The sequence below is a fragment of the Ochotona curzoniae genome, unplaced genomic scaffold (genome assembly GCF_017591425.1).
Source record: "Ochotona curzoniae isolate NIBS_2020 unplaced genomic scaffold, NIBS_Ocur_1.0 scaffold_3835, whole genome shotgun sequence".
Lineage (NCBI taxonomy): Eukaryota > Metazoa > Chordata > Mammalia > Lagomorpha > Ochotonidae > Ochotona > Ochotona curzoniae.
In genome coordinates, this window is record NW_024467114.1 from 24,636,046 (window position 1) to 24,658,141 (window position 22,096).

Genomic DNA, 22,096 nt, shown 5'->3' on the forward strand with positions numbered 1-22,096 from the left:
TGTGGAGGTCTGCTGTGTAGGAATTTCATTGATTTAGCATCTGTAGGGAAAGGTTCCTTAAAAAACTTTTCTTCTTGTGATTAGTGAACAGATGAACATTCAAAACTAAGACAGAGAGAGGCCAACTGGGAAAGCTGTGCAGCCTGGAATAGCTTAGGCTGCTGTTCAATCATTTCCCCAAACAGGAAACCACAAAATGTTAGAGATTAAGGTCACTAGATCATTGGGAAAAGAGCATAACTTTGTCTGCAAAGTATTATGATGTATTGTAAATGGGCCAACATATAAGCATAAATCTTTCATCAAAAAATGCAGCAACAAAAAATGGCCTTCTCACAAAAGCACAAACTTGCTTTCCTGTTATACTGGGGGGCCGAAGCCTCCTTCTGCTGTGTCTCTGTAGTTTTCCTAATAAGTAGAAGAGTAACCAGGACCTGTAAGATGATGCTGTATGTTCTCTGTCAGCAGTATGTGTGCTGTGTTTTGTTTCTTAACAAAAACAAAGTTTATTTCAGTAAGTGGCCCTCACACATGACTTAACTTTATGCTTTCTATGCCAAAGACAATGAAACGTATATGCCAGAGTGTATATTTATATACAGTTCTGCCCAAATCTCTTTTAAAAAGTACAGGTGATCTGAAAAGCACAGATCTCTTTTTTCACTTTGAATTAGCATAAGGGACCTTTTCTTACTTAAAGTGAAACTCTTAATTTTAATTTATTTATAGGAGAGAAAGGGAGCATGTACTCTCACCCATTGTTTGACTCCCTAAGTACCTGCAATGGCCAGAACCGGGTTGAATTGAAACCAGGAACTGCACACTCAATCCTTGTCTCCCTCATAGTATCAGGGATCCAGTCCCTTGAGCTATCACTGCTGCCTGCATCCCAGGAGCCACAGTAGCAGGAAGCCTGGAATAAATGGCAGGAGCTGGGTATTGAATCCTGACATCAGGATGTAGGACACAGATATCATAACTGGTACCCACCCCTGAAGTGAGTGTGCAGGTGTATGCTCCTGCAGGTGTCTTTGGCTGACCTTGTTGGTTGCATGATGCCTGCCTGGAACATGTTTGCCTTTGTGACTCAGCCACCATGGACAATAAGGGTCAATATATCATCTGATTCTGTTAGGTCTTCACTAGGGAGATCTCTTGCTGAGAAGTTAACTCTGTGAGTACTGGCTGAACCTGAAACACTTATAATTTGAATTGATAATGTAATGAGCTTTTTAGAAAGCTTTAGCTGAACTTTTCACTGCCCTCTCTTCTAAGGAAAACTTCAAGAATGAAATAGTAGACATTTTTCCTCTTCTAATTGCTCATTGCCTTGAAAAGTTGAAAAACAAATCAGAAGCTTTTGGCACCCTGGGGTAACATCTTTTCTTATTTATTCCAAGGAGCTTACTCTCATGACTTTCATAAATATTTGCCTAATGAATAAGTAGAAAATTCACAGGAGATGATTAAACACACACACACACACACACACACACTTGACATACCATAGTGACCAAGTCCTCTTTTCTGCAACTCAGACAAGAGGTTGTTTCCCTTCCATTTCAGATGAAAGTGACTCTGAAACATTTGCAGGAAGGAAACGAAACAAGTGAATAGAGTTGGATGGAGATGTCTTAATCTTTGTTTTGTATCTATGACCAAGATGTGAATACAGAGAAATATCTTGCTTTCACTGAAAATCAAGAACAAAGTATAAGACTAATGAAAACTGCCCTGTGTTTGTCATGTGTGAGAACACCAGGGCAGGAGCAAGGGTTATGTCAAAGGCAGCCAGCTATACGCAGTGCCAGTTCCCTGCAGCTGAATAGGGATACAGGCCTAGATTGGCCCTGTTGCTGTAACTGTGCATGGGCTGAATGGCATGTGAACAATAGAAATTGATTCTTTACAACCCTGGGGGTTGGAGTCCACGGAGCCAACATGGTTAGTTCCAATGGGGATCTTCTTCTAGGTTATAGACTATAGATTTCTTGTTTGTGTCCTTGCTTTGTGGAGAGAGAGCTGGAGAGCTTTCTGAGGCTTCTGTTACAGGGTGCCCAGCTCTATTAACAAGAGCTGAACCTTCATGATCTAATCACTTCCCAAAGAACCAGCCTCCCTCTCTGTCGTATTAGGCTTACAGCATAGGCATTTAGGGAGAGCCAAAGATTCAGTCCATGACACTGGCATCTCAGTGTAAAACAAAAAGAAATACAACTATTTGTACTAAATGAATATACAGTTGTTCACCACATAATGGCATTTCAGACCACCCATATGATTCTGAGGAAAGTGAGAGGTTCCCTGTGCCTGGTGATGTAACCACCATGAGGCCAGAGCACAGGCGTTTCCATAGATCTGTGGAGATGCTGGCACAGACAGCTCAAGTGCACTGTTGTCTAGGAAGGCAGCAGGGCAGTCATGCGCAATGTGTTCCACTTGATGATGACATTGATGAGTGCCATTCCTGGCTCTGATCAGTATTTAAAGAGCGTACCCTTTCTGCATATGAAAGTGGACTGTAAAACAGTGTGTTTTGTGCCTCACATATGCCATCTCTTGATCACATTCAGAGACTCTGGTCAATAACATAGCATGTGTAAGCCCTCTGATGTTCCCACAATGACAAAATCGCCTAACAGCACCTTTCTCAGACTGTTCCCATAAGAGATGTAGCATTGCATCTGCAAAGTAAATATAAGTCTCAGCAAACTGAAGACCTTTACACTCCAGGAAGGAAAGATCATTTAAAAGTAACAAAAGTTCTAGTCAAGCCATGTTCAGCCAGTTATATCCTCCATGACGCTTTCAACAAGTGCATGAACCAGTAGATGGAAAAGCGGTCTCTCTTTCTCTCTCTCTCTGTCTCTCTCTTCTGTGTATCCCTGCCTTTAAAATAAAACAACTCTTTAAAAAGCAGCACTTGTGCCTGCAGGTGCCATTCAGCTTTTAGAAGCATCTGACATTTGTTTTGTTAAATCAGTGACCCAGTACACCTGTGTTAGAAATTTATTCATCCAGAGTCACAACTGTAATCCACAGGCCACATTTCATTTGGAAATTGTGGAGCTATTACATATTTGATCTTGCTCCAAACATGGTGGTAAGGCTAGAAGCTAACATCCTTGAATAGTTACTTTGTGCCTGGGATGCTGAGAACTTTGCACGTGGTAAGTTCTGCAGTTCTCCGACTCACGTTATTTTCTTATGCTCATTTTACAGACAGGGAATTTGAGCTTTGGAAGGGGCTTAGTGACTTAAGATAATCTTGCTGGTAGGTGGGAAAGCTAGCATTCAAACTTATCCCTGGGGGCCTGTGCTCTTACCTGTGAACATGTGTCCTTCATGGCAAGCTGTTGAGTGAATGATCTTCAATTTGGCCTCTGCATATGAAATACCAAGCCTCAAGTAAACCACCTGTTGAGCATCTGCTTGTAGATAGTGACTGTAGGCAGGCAAAGTGGAACAGGGTATAGACACACACAGTTTGGATTCAGGTTGAGCTGAATTTGAGTCTTTGTCACCTGTAGATTGACTGTGTGTACACTATATGCCTGCTTCTATGTGTCTGAAGTGGGTTAAACAGCACCTGCCTCCTGGGCATGTGTGAAAGGTTTAGACACTGCTGGTTCACTCTACAAATAGCCACAATGGCCAGAGCTGAGCCATTTTGAAGCCAGGAGCTTCAAGGTTCCTCTGGGTCTCCCACATGGGTGCAGCGTCCCAAAGCTTTGGACCATCCTCGACTGCTTTCCCAGGTCACGAGCAGGGAGCTGGATGGGAAGAGGAGCAGCCAGGACACAAATGAGTGCCCATATGGGATCTTGGCCCTTGCAAGAAGGAGGATTAGTCAGTTGAGCCATTGTTCCAGGCCCTCAACTTTTTTCTTTTAAAAGCTGCACTCTAGGGCCTGGCACCATAGCCTAGCAGCTAAAGTCCTCGCCTTGCACATGCCAGGATCCCCTATGGGAGCCGCTTTTGTGACTGGGTTCAAGTTTGTCCTGGTGGAATTTCCTCCTCTTGTAGACCTTTGTTTGAAAGAGTGAGAATGACAGCAAGCATTTCATGCAGATATACTCTGTAGGTTTACTTTACAAGTACCTTGTCATGTATTTAAAATCATTTACAGATCATCTCCTCCCTTGAGGAGGAGGCCCCAACTTGTCCCAGGCTTCTGCTCCCTGTCAGGCAGTGACAGGGGACTTCATTCCATGGTCTCAGTAATCCCCACTCCAGGGAAAGTAGATGCAGTCATCTTCGTGCCGAGAAGTGGCCTGTAGTTCCTGGAAGCTAACTCATGTGTCTAGGGGTTGCCAGTTATGGCATGCCGCTGTGTGCGGAATTGGGCCAAGGGTCGTGGTTTGTTAGCAGGAGGAACAATTCTGGCTGCTCGAAGCTTTAAAAAAAATTCATTGGAAGACCTGATGAGTAACAGAATCCGTGGCGAAACAGAAGCACCGGGGAGAAGAAATATTGGAACCAGGGAAAATTCTGAGGCTCCGGGAGGCCAATTCAGTGGGTGGGTTCATGAGAGACTGTCACGTCCTTCTGCTTGATGTTCATATTCTAGCAAGTGAGCACTTGAGTGCCCCCATGTAGGTCAAATCTTATCCTTTGCATGGAGGAGGCAGGACTGTGTGATGAACAGCCCCCACCAGGGCTGTATCCATTGAGGGGATGGTGGCCTCGAGGACAGTTACCAGGGAGTAACTAACATTGACTTGTTGAGCCAAAACAGCAGCTGATGACCCTTCAGCATCACACAAAACCTTTAAAGAGTGGAATTTCCATGCTGTAATTGTCAATAGACTTTTTGCTGTCCAGTCCTGGGCTGGAGACACACATGCAGGAGAGTCCCTGTGCTCCCAACGGCTGAAGGTCATGCCACAGCTGCGTAATCAAGGCCACTTCCTGCAGCAGAAGTGAGACACCTGTCACTGAGTGATCCCCTTGCACACCTCCTCCACCTTCCACAGAGTGAGAAATGACCAACAGGTGCTACTGGACTTGGACAGACAGATGAAGCTTGCTTCTAAACCGTCTCACACTCACCCAGCTGTTTCCAGAGGCATTTTGATAGCCATTTAACATTAACATCTGTGGGGAGTTGATAAATGTTTGTTGGTTTGAAGGGATTTACCTCCTTTCTTAAGGAGTTTTAGGTAGAAATTGAGGATTTCCAGGATCTAAAGTCTCCCACTGGGACCTCTTAGTACCACCATTTTCTTAGCAGTTCAATGGAAGCTGGTAATGTGAAACTTGCCAACCTTTCCTGGTGAAGGAGTTAAGAATAAAGCCAGATTATGTATGAGTATACTTCACAAAGTCCAAGGAGAATGGAATGAAAAAGTCACTTTATTTTGGCATAAAGAAAAAAATTGAAACCCGTGCGTAGATTTTTCAGGAACGTTTTGAAGACCTCTTGAACATGAATGTACTCTGCAAAGTTAAAAATAGTAATAATAAAAATGCCTGGCTTTGCCTTTTGACAAAGAGGCAAAAAGACTACTTGTAATTCAAATCACTCAGGGCCATATTGGAGCAAGCCTTTTAAGATTCTCTACAAGTTAAGGTGAAGCTAATTTTTCATGAAAAATTGAGAACTGATAGCATTTTATTTATTTAGGATTATTCTTCCCAAAGATTTCTCTTTTACCAGGTTGAGCTGCCCAAACTCCTACTGATATTATACATTGTTATTTTTTCTATGTATTAGAATATATAAGTATTCTAATCACATTTACCAAAAAATTAGAAAATTAGGAAGCTGATACAAACCAGCCATTCCTCAGCTGTCTTAACTGCTGATGTTTTGATAAATTATTGTCCCAAGATTGATATAAGGTTTTCAAAATAGAGTAATTATAGAATCCAAGCACATAGAAGCATAACTTTTCATTGAATTGTTTTTTTCAGAAGTTAAGCATGTTTCCAAGTCATCATAACCATCAATTCCAGCAGTTCCAGTTTCAGCAGCCAGGTCCTTGAATCTCTGAAAGGCGTGCCTTTGCTCCTTAACGCAGGCCTACAGGTGACCCTCACAGGAGAAGTCAGACAGGGACAGAGAGGTGAAGATCTCCCATCTGCTTGCTCACTGCCAACATGCCTGCCACAGCTGGGAGCTAGAGCGTGCCGAGATCCAGGTGTCCCATGTGGGTTGCAGGCATGCAGCTCCTTGAATCATCATCTGCTGCCTTCCACGGCCTGAAGCAGCAGAAATCTGGAATTGGAAGTGAAGCTGGGACTCAAAGCTAGGCATTGCACTATGGAATGCAAGCTCAGGCACTCCAATGTGGGACAGTCCCAGTGGTATCTTAACCTGCCTGCCTCTCTTTGCTCCCTTTTGAATCCCTGTTGACCAGAGAAGTGGTGATAAAAACTGCCTTCATCTGTCTTTTCCCCTTTGTCTTTAGACCTTGTTGCTTAAAATACAAGTAAGCCTCAGGGGTGGCTTTGCCCCAGCCCTGCCCCACTTTGGGCCCTGAAGGCCCAGTGTTATGGGAAGCCTCTCTCTAAGACAAGCAAAGTCACTGGGTCACTCTAGCAGGGAAGAAGTGGGGTGAATGTGTGTACACGTCTTTCACAGTGAGCTGGCATGTCCTGAACTCTATCAGGACGTGGGTAGCTAATGTGAGCCCTTGGCTTCAGAATTACACCTATGACACAGCCCACCTGGCGTGTCACACTGACCGTGGATCATAGGATCCTGAACTGGCTTACTCATCTATGTAGCCCAGGGGCACCCCACACAGGGGCTCCCCAGACTTAAAGGTGGCATTTAGATCAAAGTGAAAGCTGTTGCCTGCTTTACATTGCTGGCTCTGAGGTCACTTTGCTGTATTGTTAACCTGAATTTCTTTTATTGTTGCATTCAACTTCTGTGCTCTTTAGAAGTCCAGCATGTTTCACTTACTTTGCAAAGGGAGGATTCCCGTTTGTCCCAAAGAGCAGGCCTCCACCCATCACTCGGGCAGGATTGTGCCAGCCTCCACTGCTTTGTTCCTGAAAATCGAGGCTCTTGTTTATGCCAACTCTTAAATAACAAGGGAAACAGCTTCATTTCATTTCAGTTCAATTCAGCCAACTTGTTTCGTGGTGCTGTAATGTATAAGCTTTGTTTTTCTTTAATTTATGGATGTTTGCTATTGTCTGTTAAGGATGAAAAAAAAAGTTCACATTGATTTCAGAATTTGGTGATGATTCCAGTAAAAGTAACTATGAGAGACACAGGAGACAAAGCAAGCTGCCTACAGCAGCAGCAGCAGGGAGAGGAAAAATTAATAGACACCCTAAATAACCAGCTTTGCGTTGAATTCTGGAAGAGAAATTGCTTTATACATGATTATCTTTGTTAATCAGTTATAATCAGGCCTTCCTAGAATGGCGAAGTTATTTAAGGCCTGTCCGCTGGTACTGATCAGATATAATTGCTTCCATACTATTGGCCAAAACAGCTGTAGGAGGCTTAACATAGGCTGCACGTACTCAAGGCCTTTGAGGCAGTTTCTCTGTATAAACAATGCAAATATTTTATTGCTGTAGTAGAGTTGGATTTTTTTTTTAAGAGGCTTTAAATCTATCAGGGTTTTTCCTTTGGGTGTTTTTTGTAAGCGCGGAGGGGATGGTGGTGGTGACTGAGCAACATGAAAGGATGCATGTTCCTGCAAGAGAGGCCCAGGGCTCTTTCATCTGCGCGGGATCCTGTCCCACTGCGGCTCGAGGATTTGGGGCGTGTAAAAGTCCTGGGCTTTCTAATTATGTGTAAGCCTTTTAAGGAGCCCGAACCATTGAAGGCAGGGAGGGAAACATGTGTAGTGAGACCTTTTACGTTTGGTTGAGATCCAACCAAAGGTCTTCACTCAGGCCCAGTCAGAGCCTCCAGAGAGATCAAAGAGAGTGTGATGTTGAAGAAAATCTCCTTGTTGGAGGTAGGGAGGCAGTATCAATGATGAATTTCACCTTTGTTACATTAAAGAAACAGCCTAAGAACAGAAAACAATGGGAAACCAACCAAGTTCCTAGCATCTAAATTAATCAACTGGGTTTTCCACCCTTGCATTGCGTTCTATGTATGTGATTGTACACGCATGCATAGTCATCATTTTAAGATCCCTTATATAGGGCCCGGCGCGGTGGCCTAGCGGCCAAAGTCCTTGTCTTGAACGCACCAGGATCCCATATTGGCACTGGTTCTAATCCAGGCAGCTCCACTTCCCATCCAACTCCCTGCTTGTGGCCTGGGAAAGCAGTAGAGGACAGCCCAAGGACTTGGGAACCTGCACCCATGTGGGAGACCTGGAGAAGTTCCTGGCTCCTGGCTTCAGATCGGCATAGCACCAGCTGTTGCGGTCACTTAGGAAGTGAGTCCTCGGAAGGAAGATATTCCTCTCTGTATGTCTGACTTTGCAATAAAAAAATAAATAAATAAATCTTTAAGAAAACATCCCTTATATAAGGAACCTTTGAAAATTTCATGGGAAAATGGAATTAAAGATATTTTACCACAAAAAATATCTTGAAATTCTACAAATGGGGAAAATCTTCAAAAAGCTTACAAAAATTTATGTTATGACAAAATCACATGGATTTAAGTTTTTGCACCAAAATATAGTGATTATTTTCAATTCTGGCTTCCACTAACTTCTTGGAGAAATCCTCACGTTTGACTTTCTCAGTTACCATTCTGTGGTGAGCGTTTCTGACATGGTGTTGTGGTGCAGTCGGACATTTTAAATGCTTTTTCACAATATCCTGTAGACTTCCGGTACCATTGTGGGCTTCATTGCTGACCAGATAAAGCACTTGTAGATTGTGTTCAAGCGGTGAGTTATGCAGGAATCAATAATGATTTTAAAATGTGGCTTGAAAAAATTATTTAAACTTCTGTCATACAGTTTGCAAATTGAGATTACGAGGACTCTGACCCAGTGCTCATAGGTCTTTGGATGAAGAATTGATCTTTATTTTCCTAAGGAGAAATTCCCTTTTATCCTGCCTTCAATGGTCTTATGACCTCATCAGCATCCGTGTTATCTGAATTCTTTTCCAAACCAATTACAATTTGGTAGAAGAGGGAGGAGGTGCCTTAATGTGGTTTCTGCTTTATAACCGCGGGTTTGGGGAGGAACAATGCACTGTGGAAGGGACCTTCAGTGCACTATTGGACTTGGGGAAGGGACATCTGAGAAGCAGCATGTGGCAAGTAAACAAACTGAAGGCGCCTCGACCTGTCTGCTTCAGACAGCTCTGCTTCAGCCACCGCGGTCAGTGCAGGAGAGGACCTTCTGGACCAGCAACGGCAGACAGAAGGTTTAGTAGCCTCTGCCATGCCTGAAAGTGAATAAAAGAAATACGGGTTTCACAGAAATCCTAGGGTGCATTATCCCTTAATTTTACTGATATTTAGCCAAAGCCAGTCCTCCTGGTCATGTATCAGAAGAAAATCTGCTGCCTGAGGATGATACAACACAAATGCTTTTGCGAGTAAGAAAGGACTTTGCAATGCAGATAACTATGAGGAATCAAGCTTTTGGAAGAGTGCAATAGTTGAGACAAAACTTGAGTTTCAGTCAGGTTGGTGTGTGTGGCCAACCAAGAAGGAAATGACCCTTCTCATCTGCCTGGCTGGTCACTTTGGGCACTCCTCTGGGCAGCTCATGTTCCCTTTTGCTCCAGGTGCCTCCCTGCCTATTCAGGGATGAATTCTTTGGCTTTACCTTCTGACTCCTGCATTCACCAATGGCCTGGTACCATTTCAGGTTCTGATCTACAGTGGCCAGCTGGACATCATCGTGGCCGCGTCACTGACAGAGCGTTCCTTGAGGGCCATGGAGTGGAAGGGATCCCGGGAGTACAAGAAGGTGGCAAGGAAGGTCTGGAAGATCTTCAAGACTGATACCGAGGTGGCTGGTTACGTGCGGCAAGTGGGAGACTTCCACCAGGTACAGACATGCTTGGGTCTTGCAGACCATGGGGAGGCATTGAAAATAAGCCCGAATGTCCGTAAGACATTAAGCCAAGTCATGCAACAGCCAATGTGTGTTTTCTGAGGCCCAACTTCAGAAGAGGGATGTGAGTTCCTCTCCTCCCTGTCACCCCAGGCCACATGCTTCTCCTGTGCTTTTCTTTTCTTGTAAAGCCATTTTCATGTTTGGGGATCAGGGTTATGCTGGCCTCCTAACATCGCATGGGAGGGGCTTCCTGTCTTTCTAGTGTCTGAAGTATCCTGTGGGTTAGGGAGTTCACTGGTGCATGCGTGTGAGTTGGAGTTTCCTATAGGGGAATGTTTTGAATGGCAGATTCAGTCACTGCAATGGACAGAGAGTTGTCATAGCCTATCTCTTTGTTTTCAGGAATTTCTTTATTTCATTCAAAATTTCCACTTTATTAACGTAAAGCTACTTCAATGGCATCATTATACTATCATTTAATTTTTCTTAAGCTCTGTGGAGATATTGTATTTTGTCACAGGTTATCCTTTCCAGAGAACCAGCTTTTATCCCTCTGTGTTTCTCTGTCTTTGCTTTCTATTTTATTCATTTATGCTTTTATCCTTATTGTGTCCTTGCTATTAATTCCTTTGTTGGTGGTTTGCCATTTTTTTATAGCTCTTTAAATATTTGCAGTGTGAATTTTCAGCTTTTCTTTATTTCTTTATTGGGTTGTTCACTTGGTGTGATGGGTTTGGTAAGCCTGGCATTAAGTGCACCCTAAAATCTCTCATAGTTTTGTTATCTGTATCCAAATTATTTATAGCTTCCATTGCATTTCTTCCTCTTTGACTAACGGGTTGTTTTGAAGTATATTACTTCATTTTCAAATGTTGTATATCTTCGAGGTTTACATTTGTCTGCAACATAAACATACTCTTCTGTTTTGTGTTCAGAAAACATATTTATTATTATTTTAATCATTCAAAATTTTGTTTTATGACCCCCGAAATGTCTTTCCTCAATGTTTTGCTTTCAGACTTTCTGTGTCCTTATATTTAAGATATACCTCTTTTAAAATGCACCTGGTTGGCTTTCCGTTTTTTAAACAGGGTCTACTACTTTTCCTTTCATGTTGAATGAAGTCACTAATATATTTGTGCTTAAATATATTGCTTATTTTTTGTTTTATATTTGTTCTCTGTTTGCTTTATATTTTCCCTCTCCTTATTATGCTCTTTCTTGTAACTTGAGTGTTTTGTACCACTGCATTTTTTCCTTATCTATAAACTTGATAACTATACATTCCTTTAGTCCTTTTGAGTGATCAGGCTAAACAGTACAATAAAAAAAATTCTGGACTCATTTAATCCTAATATAAATTAGACTTTCTCCACTTTGCAGATAAATGTAGCGCTTAATCTTCCTTGCCAGCTCCCTGCTTTTTGTGTTAAATACTGCAAGACAGTGTTTACGGCATTGATCCAGCCAGCAGGTCCTCAGAGCCTCCCATATGTTTATCCTTACAATTGCTCTTCAGTTGTTCTTCTATTTCCATGCTTCTGACTGGTGTCATTTTTCTTTGGCTAATGAAATCTTTTCAGTATTTAATTCAGTACAGTTATGTTCAAATTATTTCTCCTTTTGTCTGAAAATGTTTTTATGCTGCCTTTCATCGTAAAGGACATTTCCCAGGAAACAGAATACTTTGCTTGACACTTCTTGTCTTTCAGCACACAAAAGATCTTATTGTCGTTTATTTTTTTTTTTTAAGATTTATTTTTATTCACTTTGGGGTTGGGGAGGGGGGAAGCAAAGAGAAGAGAGAGAGAGAAACAGAGAGACATCCACAAGCCGGTTGATGTTAAAGACTCGGAACTCCAGCTAGGTCTCCCGTATGGGTGATGGTGGCTCAGCTAATCAAGCCATCACCTGCTGCCTCCCAGGATGTGCATTTACAGGCAGCTGAATTGGAATTAGAGTAGCTGGGACTGCAGCCATAGCACCCCAATATAGAACGAAGGATGGCCAAAGGCAACCTAACCCTTTGAGATCCCAGTTGCATTATTTCTCAGGAGAACTCAACTGTTAGCTTTACTTCCAATCCTTTGAAGGTCTTCAGTTCTTTAGAGGCTTTTTTTTTTGGCCTATTTTTATGATTTTTTCCGTTGGTTTTCTGGAAATTATACTATTTAGATTACTTAATGTGTTTATATAATGCAAGGGCACTTCTCAGTGTTATCTAAAGATGGAATTAAAAATTATTTTGGTGCAAAAAAAATTTAAATCAATGTGTAATTTTTGCATAATATGAATTTTTCATGAACTTTCTGTTGTCTTTGTATGGACTGAATTCAAATATTTTTGTACCAAAATAAATGTATCTTTTAACTCCATTTCCATGAATTTTTAAACCCTTATATGTGTGTGTGTGTGTGTATCCATATCCTGCTTGGGTTTTTTTGCACTTTTAGAATCTTGGATCTGATTTTTTTTTTGGTCAAATTTAGAAATACTGTAATCATGATGCCTTCATGTATTACGTTCCTCCTTTTTTCTCTAAAACTCTATTTACATGGACATCGTGCCATTTCATTTTATCCCTAATAGCTTGATTTCCATCCTTTCTTTCCCTCAATGTTTTAGGTTTGATATTTTCTATTGAACTTCCTTCTAGTTTTCTTTTCTTCTATTGCTCTCTAAGCATATGGTATATTTGTTTATTTATAAAATTTCAGTCATTTCTTCCTGCTATGGGCTAAGCTGCGTACTTACCAAATTCACTTGTTGAATCCCTATGTGTAGGAGCTGAGGCCTGTGTGGTGATGAGACAGGTTCAGTGATGCCTAGTGTGGGGCTTGGTATGGATGAGTGTCCCTTTGGGAAGAGATATGAGGGAGCTTGTGCACTGGCTCACGGTTAGCCTCAAGAGGACACAGCAAACCAGGCAGCAAGCACTCACCAGAGCCCAGCCATGCTGGCATCCTGGTCTGAGATTTGTCAGCCTGTAGAACTGTGAGAAATACATTCCTGCTGTGTAAGTCACTCCACTGGGGATTTTATTGTGATGTTGAGAGGACTTAGACAAGCTTAGAATAGTACTTGATTGGTAATAAATGTTGCTGTTGTTATTTTTTTTTTTATTCTTACCTTGGATCGCTTAGAAGAGTGTATACAACAAGAGGGAAATTATAAATACTGAAAGTCTAGATGTAGGCAAATGCTTCATTAAAAGCCAACCCCTAGGGAAGAGTTGGAGTATTCACTCTCAGGCCATGGAGGGAGCAGCCAGGGCATCAAGGACATGTGACCTTCCCCAGATGCCAGCACAGCTTTTGTGATGAGTGTGTTGCCAGCCTTCATGGCATCTTAAAGTCTTAAGGTGCCTCCATGGCTGCCGCATTACCTGTGACTTCATGTCCCCTGACCAGCTCCTGAAAACCTGTGTCCCACCTAGCTCTTTGTGTCAAACATCCAGCTTAGGGGAGCAGTTTTCTGCTTGCCAGGAGGCAAAATATCACACCAGGATGTGGGAATGCAGAACACACTGAGGAATGAATTGCCCAAAAATGGAGAACCCAAAGCTGGGCCCATGTATGTTTGTGTTAGGGAGGCCACACAACCAGAGATTTGAGGTTCAAAGAAGTGCTCTCTGGTCACTGGTCCAGCTCCTTCCCTTCACTGCCTCAAGCCCTGGTCTGGGAGATGGGCTGGGGGAGTGGCGAAGGCAGGGAGGAGCTCCAGTATGGACAAAGGCACTCTCTGTGAGGCCGGCATCTGGGAATTCTGTCTGAATGTCAAGTGTCTGATAATGAAGAAAACCCACATTTGTCATGGACTTCATCTCTAGCATCGGATACACGCAACGGAAACATGCGGATGTCTGCCAGGAAAGGACCCTCAGTTGCTGCCAAACACCGCAGCTCCAAGTTTAAAAAATCAAAAGCAAGATCGACCTGTGTCCTGATGGCTATTTAATATGTCCACTTCAAGGAATGACAACTGTCCCCTTACGTTCCCATCCCCACCTCGGAGGAGTAGGGAGTGAGATGGACAGTCCTGTGTGTTCACATCAAGAGATCTGAGATTCAGGCTGAATTCTAAGATATCTAAGATGAATCATTCATGAGTACCCAAAGGGCTTTAGGTAGCAGGCATTGCAGAACAGGGCAGGAGCCATCAGCATATGCCATAATCCCCTCCGCGCTTCCATGTGTGGGGTATGCATGTGCCCATATATCTCTGACCACCGACAGGGAGCCAGAGAGTACACACAGAGAATGTGAGTCCTGGGATCAGGGTCAGCCAGGGACCCGGGCAGGCCACACTTACTCTGACAGTGACCCTGAGCCCTTCCAGCATCATGTCTGGTCCAGACATGCAGCTCTTTCTCCTTGTCCAGGCCACCTTGTGGCTCCCTTCAGGGTCCCCCTGTACCCCTCTGCCAATGTCAAGTTGCTATTCCCCATCTGCTTTTATTTAAAAAAAAAAGATTTATTTATTTTTGTTGGAAAGGCAGATTTGTCATAGAGAAGGAGAGATAAAAAGATCTTCCATCTTAAGTGGCCACAATGGCCTGAGCTGAGTTGATCCAAAGCCAGGAGCCAGGAGCCTCTTCTGGGTCTCCCCTGTGGGTGCAGATTCCCCAGGCTTTTGGCCATCCTCGACTGCTTTCCCAGGCCACAAGCAGGCAGCTGGATGGGAAATGGAACACAAAAAGGTGCCCATATGGGATCCTGATGCATGCAAGGTGAGGACTGTAGCCACTAGGCTCTCACACTGGCCCCACCATTTTTTTCACCATGCAGAACATGTTCTGCTTACATCATTGAATCGACATAATTGACCCAAAGATTGGACTCCACATTTAGGAATAAAAAATATATATCAGAGTAATAGCCACACTGAGGAGTTTAAGAATGTTTTTCTAGGGGCTGGTGCTGAGCACAGTGGTTAGACCACTTGGGATGCCTAGGTTCTGGTGCCGGCTGTGTTTCCAATTCTAGATTCCCGCTCATGCACTTCCTGGAAGGTAGCAGGTGATGGCTCCTGTAGCTGGGACTCCACCATGCGCTTTGGAGACCTGGTATGAGTTCTGGGCTCTTGGCTTTGGCCTGGCTCTGTTCCAGCTGTTGTGGACATGAAGGCAGAGAACTATTTGCCAGAACATCTCTGTCTCTGTTTCTCTGCCTTTCAGATAAACAAACATTTAAAAATAAATAAAATAAAAATAAATATCTTCCTCAAAACCTTTTTATTGAGACCAGACGTAAATATTGGAAGGAAAGTTTGTGTCATTAATTGGTTTTCATCCCGTTCACATCATGTGAGAGACTTGACTGTGAGGTTGGCATAATTTGCAACAACAAGTCTGACTTCCCAGATGGCAGTCTGAGTCATTGTTCTTTTTACGTTTTCAGTTACCAGTTCAGATCTGCTCAGGGGCTACAGGGTGGTCATCTCAGTCTGTGTTGGCTCTTCTCTTTTGCCGGGAGGACACTGACACCCAGAGGTTTTCCCCACAGCCTTGCGTCCATTTCACATCTGCACTGAAGTTAGATCCCAGGAATCCTATCCTCTGGCCCAGTGTTTTTCTGTTTCTCAAGTGTTCTCATCACTGGAATGATGGGATCACAGCAGTGCACCGGGGCAGTGTGAACTGGAGCCTGTGTGCATGTCTGCTATAATTCAAGCAGGCTGAGAAGTAACAGATACCATGTCCATGGTTCGCTCTGAGTCACACCCATGGGACCACCTCCCACAGACAGAGAATATTAGGTTTTTGAAAAGCACTAGAGCTTAGTACGCTGTGAGGCCAGATTAATCCAATGACAACAAAAGTGATGGCTAATCTGGGCGCTTCTCCAGAATTTAACTGAAATGAGCAGAGAGAGGATGGTGGGTGGACACATGAATCAGTACAGGACAGGGCATGGGCAGAGTGCATTGCCCAGGTTATAGTTGGGAACTTGGAGGAGGAGAGCAGGGAGAGAAGTTGAAAAGAGACTATGGCTTCTTGAGGAGGAAATAAGGGTATGTGTGTTGCATTGTCTATCAGAAGATTGATAAGTACATTTCAGAGCTCTTCTTTAGGATAAAAGTGGGGCAGATGAAGGGTGGAGAGACTCTAGAAATGGAGGGTGACATTAGAGGCTTGATTGAAAGAAGCTGCCTCAGCCCCTGGCTCCTGAAATAGAGATTGGAGGAGCAAGCATTGGAGTGTCCAAACTGTGAGGGCCAGTCTCCTATTGGTGAGTTGGTGTTTGCCATGTGCGCATGCCAGCCTTAAGGCTGCATGTCCATGGCGAGCGCATCACATGGTGGCATCCCTGGCACTCTCCTCTTCTATGGGGGCACTTCCAGCCCCCTCAAGCACAGGGCCTGCACTGAGACATATACTCTCCCTTGACATAGGTTTGACTGAACTCCCAGTTCTGCCACTTACTGGCTGCGGAGTACTTGCTGCTTCTGCATGCTCTGAGCGAGAACCGTCCCTTCACGGGAGTGTGGGGAAGGACCAGGAGATGCTGAGGAAGACTACCAGTTCCTGAGCACAGTGAACCCTCAGCTGGCATCACCACACACTTCCATGGGAGCCAGGTAGCTGTCTCCTAGTCCTCATCCTGCTTCATAAACAAGGCAATGGAAGCTTCCACTAAGAAGCTTGTCTAAGGCTTGAAGAAGGGAAAGCATCTGAGACTGACAACCTGAATGTAGATCATTGACCATTCCACAGGGTTTTTGGTACCTGTGAGGTCAGTGGAGAGGAAGGGATGGAACACACAGAGGCTAGATCCAGGCTGCTTGCATTGCGGGTGAGTGGTCCGTATACAATGATGGGTGGGCGGCAGGGGGTAGGACGATGGCAGCCGGCACTTCTAGGTTCTGTACCTCGTTCCCTGAAGGCTTGAGTAGTGCGTACAGGAAACAGAGATCTAAGGAAGGCATAGGGTGCAGATTGGAAACACTGACAGCCATGGTTTCCTACTTGAGCTTTGCTACAATTAGCATCTCATTTCTGTCTCTTTGGTTGGTCACAACTTGAAAATGGAGTCCCGTGACTGGGTAGAACAGCCAGGGTAGAATTGTCACATTACCATGGAAGGCTAGCTGCCTCCCACCAACCCCCCGGCCTGCCTTTTTTAGAATTCCCACTGAAGAGCCATTTTCTCAGAATTTTAAAATTTAGCATGGTACTATAAATTATTCCTGAGGGACCTGACAGTTCCAGAAAGTTCTTTAGCAGTAAGCTCTCGAATGGAGAGAGCAAGGGACATTAAATGACTTCTGCATCTGACTAGTTCAGAGGGGATTTGAAAAATTATAAATGGAGGAAAGTAACTGTGACATGAACTCCAGACAATGGTTACCAAACTCAATTCATTCCCTTGGCAAAGGGCGTGGCTTTGTTACAAAAATCCAGAAACAAGATTTTCACTACTGCCTGGACTTGTGAGCCTGTTGCATACAGGCATGTCCACATGTCAAGGGCTGGGCGTCTCCATCTCCCCAACCCAGGGAAATGGGACTCAGACTGAGGACAGAGCCCCAGGGCACAACAGGCAAAGAGAGAGAGAGAGGCAAAGAGAGAGGCAGGCATACTCCTGCCTCCAGAGAGCTTCCTCCTGGCAGCAGCAGGTTGGGTTCTCCAAGAGAAGGTACTGAGGCCAAGTGCAGGATATCAACACCTGAGAAGAGAAGGAGCAGGAAGCAGGCCTGGACCAAGGGCTCTGGAGAGAACACACCCACTTCACCGAGCCACCTAAAGTGGGCTGCCACAGGAAAGGCTTTGAGCAAGAGCGGTTCTGTGCAGGGGAGCAGGCCCTGAAGAGCCCCAGGGCTGTGGGCATTGTGTGCTCATTGCCTCCTTGCAGCTGGGTAGCAAATCCATCCTGGAAGATGAGGGGTATAATCATGCATCTCAGAGTCTGCCCAAAAGGCCACCCAGAAAACCTATCTGCGAGCCCTCCGAGCTGGCAGTTAGCATACAACCACTTGGGCAGTTAGCCTTCCTTTTGTCTGCTTGGAGTCCTACTCTGCCTAAGCTCTCCGTGAAATGATGTCTTATAACTAGGTTAGAAAGATGTATCGTGACTTGGTTTGCAACTCCTACGAAGATTCCAAGATAGGAATAACAGTTCTTCCAGGAAAAAGAATAAAGAATTGTAAATATTTCCCTTTTTCTTCAGTTATTTATTGCAGAATAACAAATGACTCCAAAAATTCTGGGGCTTAAGACAACCATGCATGATTTCTCACAGTGATGGGAGTTGAATGGGCCAAACAGGCTGGCTCGCCTACATATGGGGTAGGCTGAGGTCGCACCGGCAGCTGCGTTCAGCTGGGAGCCTGGCTGAAACTAGTGCATCCATGGTGGCCGCCTAGTCCCCAGCACTCTCTCCTGATGCTTCTAATCCTGCAGTATCCTGGTCTAGGCTCCCTCTCAGCACTGGTCACTTAAGTTGAGGAGTGAAAGGTGACAGCCCTTTTAAGGTCATTACTCAAAAGTTCGAGAATACTGTTGCCATTGCCTTTTCTTGGTAAAGAAAAATCACAGAACAAGGCTAAATTCCTTCGGGGGGAAGAAGGACAAAGCACCTGCGAACCTCACTAACCCACTTCTGTTTCTTAAACCAGCTTGTCTCAATGCTTGCAAAAAAACAGGTGCCCACTAGTCTGGGGTAGAGCTGGATACTGGTATGTGAGCTACTCAGGGGATTCCAGTATGCAGCCGTGGAGGAACTCCTGAACTATGATACCTTGATGATGTGTGTTCATCTTGCAGGAAGCCTGCATGGCTCATGTATAGATGAACTTACATTTTTGTTTCCCAAAGGATGCTCTAAATCTGTATTTATTTTAGTTCCAGGCCAACCAGAAATTTGAGAACATAATCTTACTCTTCCCAAAGCATTCACTGTTGGATCTGGGAAATGGGTCTTCTCATCAGTTAGAATCTCCTGGAATGACCTTGGTTTTCTGACATCCTCAGCCCAGACCTTATTCGAAATCACAGTTTTCAGCCCCTGCCACGCTAGGTTTACAAGGAGTCTTTGTTCTCTCAAATCACTGATAGACCATTGGCCATTGAGCCTTGCAGAAGAACTCTTTTATTTAGCCAAGGCACTGGTTTCTGTTTCCTAGCAGAGTTTTGTGTTGAAGTGGTTGTTGTCTCTCAGTGGTACATCTGTGATACCTCCCAACAAAGAAGCAACTGTAACAAGCAATGTCTATCTGAAGTGTCACTCCAAGTAGGGTTTCTCAGCAAAGGTGCTGTGCACCTGCCACCTGAGGATTTGTTTCTGGACATTAATTATCAAACAAAGTCTGCAATGGATTGATATCATTCACCATCAGAGCAAAGAAAAAGTATACGGTTTTGGACAGTGAAGTCTTACTTGGGACAGGCTTAGCGTTGCCACTAGATAATCATTAGATTTTTTTTTAAAAATAATGGGATAAGACTGCAGTCAGATTCAAAGTGTAGTAGACTTATAAGACAAGAAATTGCCTCTCTTACTGACCTCTGACTGAAGTCATATTTCTTTCCATTGGGAATTACAAAATGTAACCCTTCCTTCCATTGTGAGTTTAGGCACACATCACAAAAGCATTTGCAGTATCTTGGACTTTGTCATCGATAGAAGACAGACTATTTTCATGTTACATATGAAACCACTGTTGTGTTTATGACAACTTTAAAATTATAGTAGCTTTCAGACCTACTGGTTACTCTTATGGAGTGGACAAATATCCACATATATAGATTGCTGTGTCACAAGTTTATTTTTGACTGTTCAGTTGTTCCGGTGCATTAGCTTCATTAGTACCCTATAATATATATGTATATACATATATATGCATGTTTGTATATGTCTGTGTGTGCCATCATGATAGTGGTGAGGTACCCATAGGTTGTACCAGACAGCCCCATGGAGCCAAAATGCAAGAAAGAAAGAAAAAAATTAGGAACCTGAGTGCTAGACTACTTGATTATTGAAAATAATGTGTGGATTCTCCCAACTCAAACCAGACACCATTGGTGACCCCACACTGAGAAGGTGTGAGCTGAACTATCAAGCAGACTTGAATTTTGTCCTTAGTTTATTACCCTTGTCACCTATTCCAGTGCCTTAACAGGGATTAAGAGTATGAACCTGGTGTTAGGTCCTTGCTCTACCTTCCACGGGCTGAGTGACCTTGGCCAAGTGACTTAACATCTCCAACAAGTTCCACACCTGTGAAGTGAGGACAACATTACCTCCTGTTCTCATAGGATGATTTGGTGTTCCTTACCAGCCTACCTGGAACCCAGTGGGAGCATAATCAGTGTTCATTCCTGCTACCCTTGGGGCCTCTCAGTACAGCGGTCCATTTCCATGGCCAGAAGGTCTCCTTCTGTTCTTGGGGTTCCTGGACAACCTATATATTAAAGGTGCAAGTGACTGAGTGCAGTCTTATTTAACAACTACCCCTGAAACTATGGCAGTTGTTTCCAGTTTGAACTTTATTGTAACAAGGACATTTGTTTCTTCAAGTGTGGCAAGTAGCAGGGGTACCTGAGCCCTGAGCCAGTGTGCTAAGAATGTCAGCTCCTACTGGCTGGAACTGGTCAGGAGGTGTTTCCAAAGCATCAAATCCCATGCAGTCATCCATGAGCTGGAACATTCCCAGTGACACCAGACCCAGAAATTGAGCCTATTGCTGACAGAGTGGAATTAGGGAAAAAGGAAACAGGAGCTTAGATTTAAAGAGTAAGAAAGAAACAAATGATCAGAACAAAACAGAAGTCCAAATATTTGACAACTTACGGTTTTTCTGCTGTCCAGCGATGAGCTGTGGGTGGGTATTTATTTTTGTTGCTAATATTTATTTTTTAATGTAGCAATCAGAGTCCCAAGTTTTAGAGTCTGGCACCAGCTCTGTCTTCTTGGAGATGCAGGCCAGCAGGGAACTTCCGGTTTTTTGCTTTAGTTCCAGTCCTGTGGCCTCTCTGTGGCCGGCCCACTTACCATGTGACACGTAGGACCCACCTCACCCTCCCGCTGTCAGCAAGAAGAAAAATAGCGCTGCAAAGAACATGTGAAATGTCTGAAAGATTCACTCTGGGGAGTCTGTCATCAGGAGATGGCTTCTCTTATTAAATTAAATATCGGAAGTATAACAGAGAATATTTATAATGTTAGTGTCCGTTAAAACAAGCAAGGATAAACAAACATGCTTAGTGTTCACCAGTTGAAGAAGTACCACATGGCTAGCAGACCATCCTCATCCCTGTTGGCCCTGGAAGAAAACTACTGTCCTGTAGCTTAACATACCCGCCCCCTTGTTTTTCTTTATTAACAGTTTTACTACAAGTATGCAGACATTTTATTTCTCATGTTTCATTTCATGTAAAACTAATTATTCTATTACAGTAACACGTTTCGGGTTTGAATACCAGGAGATTCTCCCATGTTGACATGCTCAACCATGCCCCTTTATTTTTCAGTGCCGCATAATATTCCACAGTGAGATTGCATCATATCCATCCACTCCATGGCTAATGGAGATTTCTGTGTTTCCAGTTCCCCTCTCCTGCCAGTACTGCCTCTGTTTACATTCTTGCATGAGTCTCTTTAGGCTTGTGTCAGTTTCACTAGATAATGTGAAAGTGTTTTCCAGATTGAACTCAGATTCTTGCCATAGATATACAAGCATTTTTACGATGTCTCAGGAAACACCTGGACTTGTCTTGACCTGTTTCCCACCTTGCCTTTCTTATCTGAAGGGAAGTTGAATGTCCTTCCCCACCTCTTACACTTGGATGTTGTTTTCCCTTACTCGTCCTGTCTGCTGTTGTCTTTTCTGGCTACCATCCAGCATCACGCTGAGTGAGGGTGACATGGACATGTCATGTCCAGCTTCCAGCAGTGTTTGGTTGGAGAGATGCATTTTTTTTTTCTTCCTGGATATCATGTGCCAAGTTCAGCTTCCAAAATACCCAGCTTTGTAAAAGCTTGGAAATGTATTTCTTTGGCACCTTTTCGATGCAGCTCTACTGCCAGTGGCTTGGTAGGAAGAGAAACGAACAGCATTGACAGATTTGAAGCATCAGCTTTGCACCTACAGGCAAGCTCTGAATCTTCTCCTAACAAACCCCACCCATCCCCATCCCTCCTCCATGG

General features: G+C 43.8%; 1 protein-coding gene across 4 annotated transcripts in view; it reads left to right on the top strand.

Moving 5' to 3' along the window:
• CPVL (carboxypeptidase vitellogenic like) overlaps positions 1 to 22,096 on the top strand; it is a 108,036-nt gene that overhangs the window by 71,768 nt on the left and 14,172 nt on the right. For all 4 annotated transcript variants that reach the window (XM_040964778.1, XM_040964776.1, XM_040964777.1 and 1 more), the window contains one exon: positions 9,759 to 9,941. In XM_040964778.1, the coding sequence (XP_040820712.1) occupies positions 9,759 to 9,941 (183 nt within the window). The remainder of the gene's footprint in view (positions 1 to 9,758; positions 9,942 to 22,096) is intronic.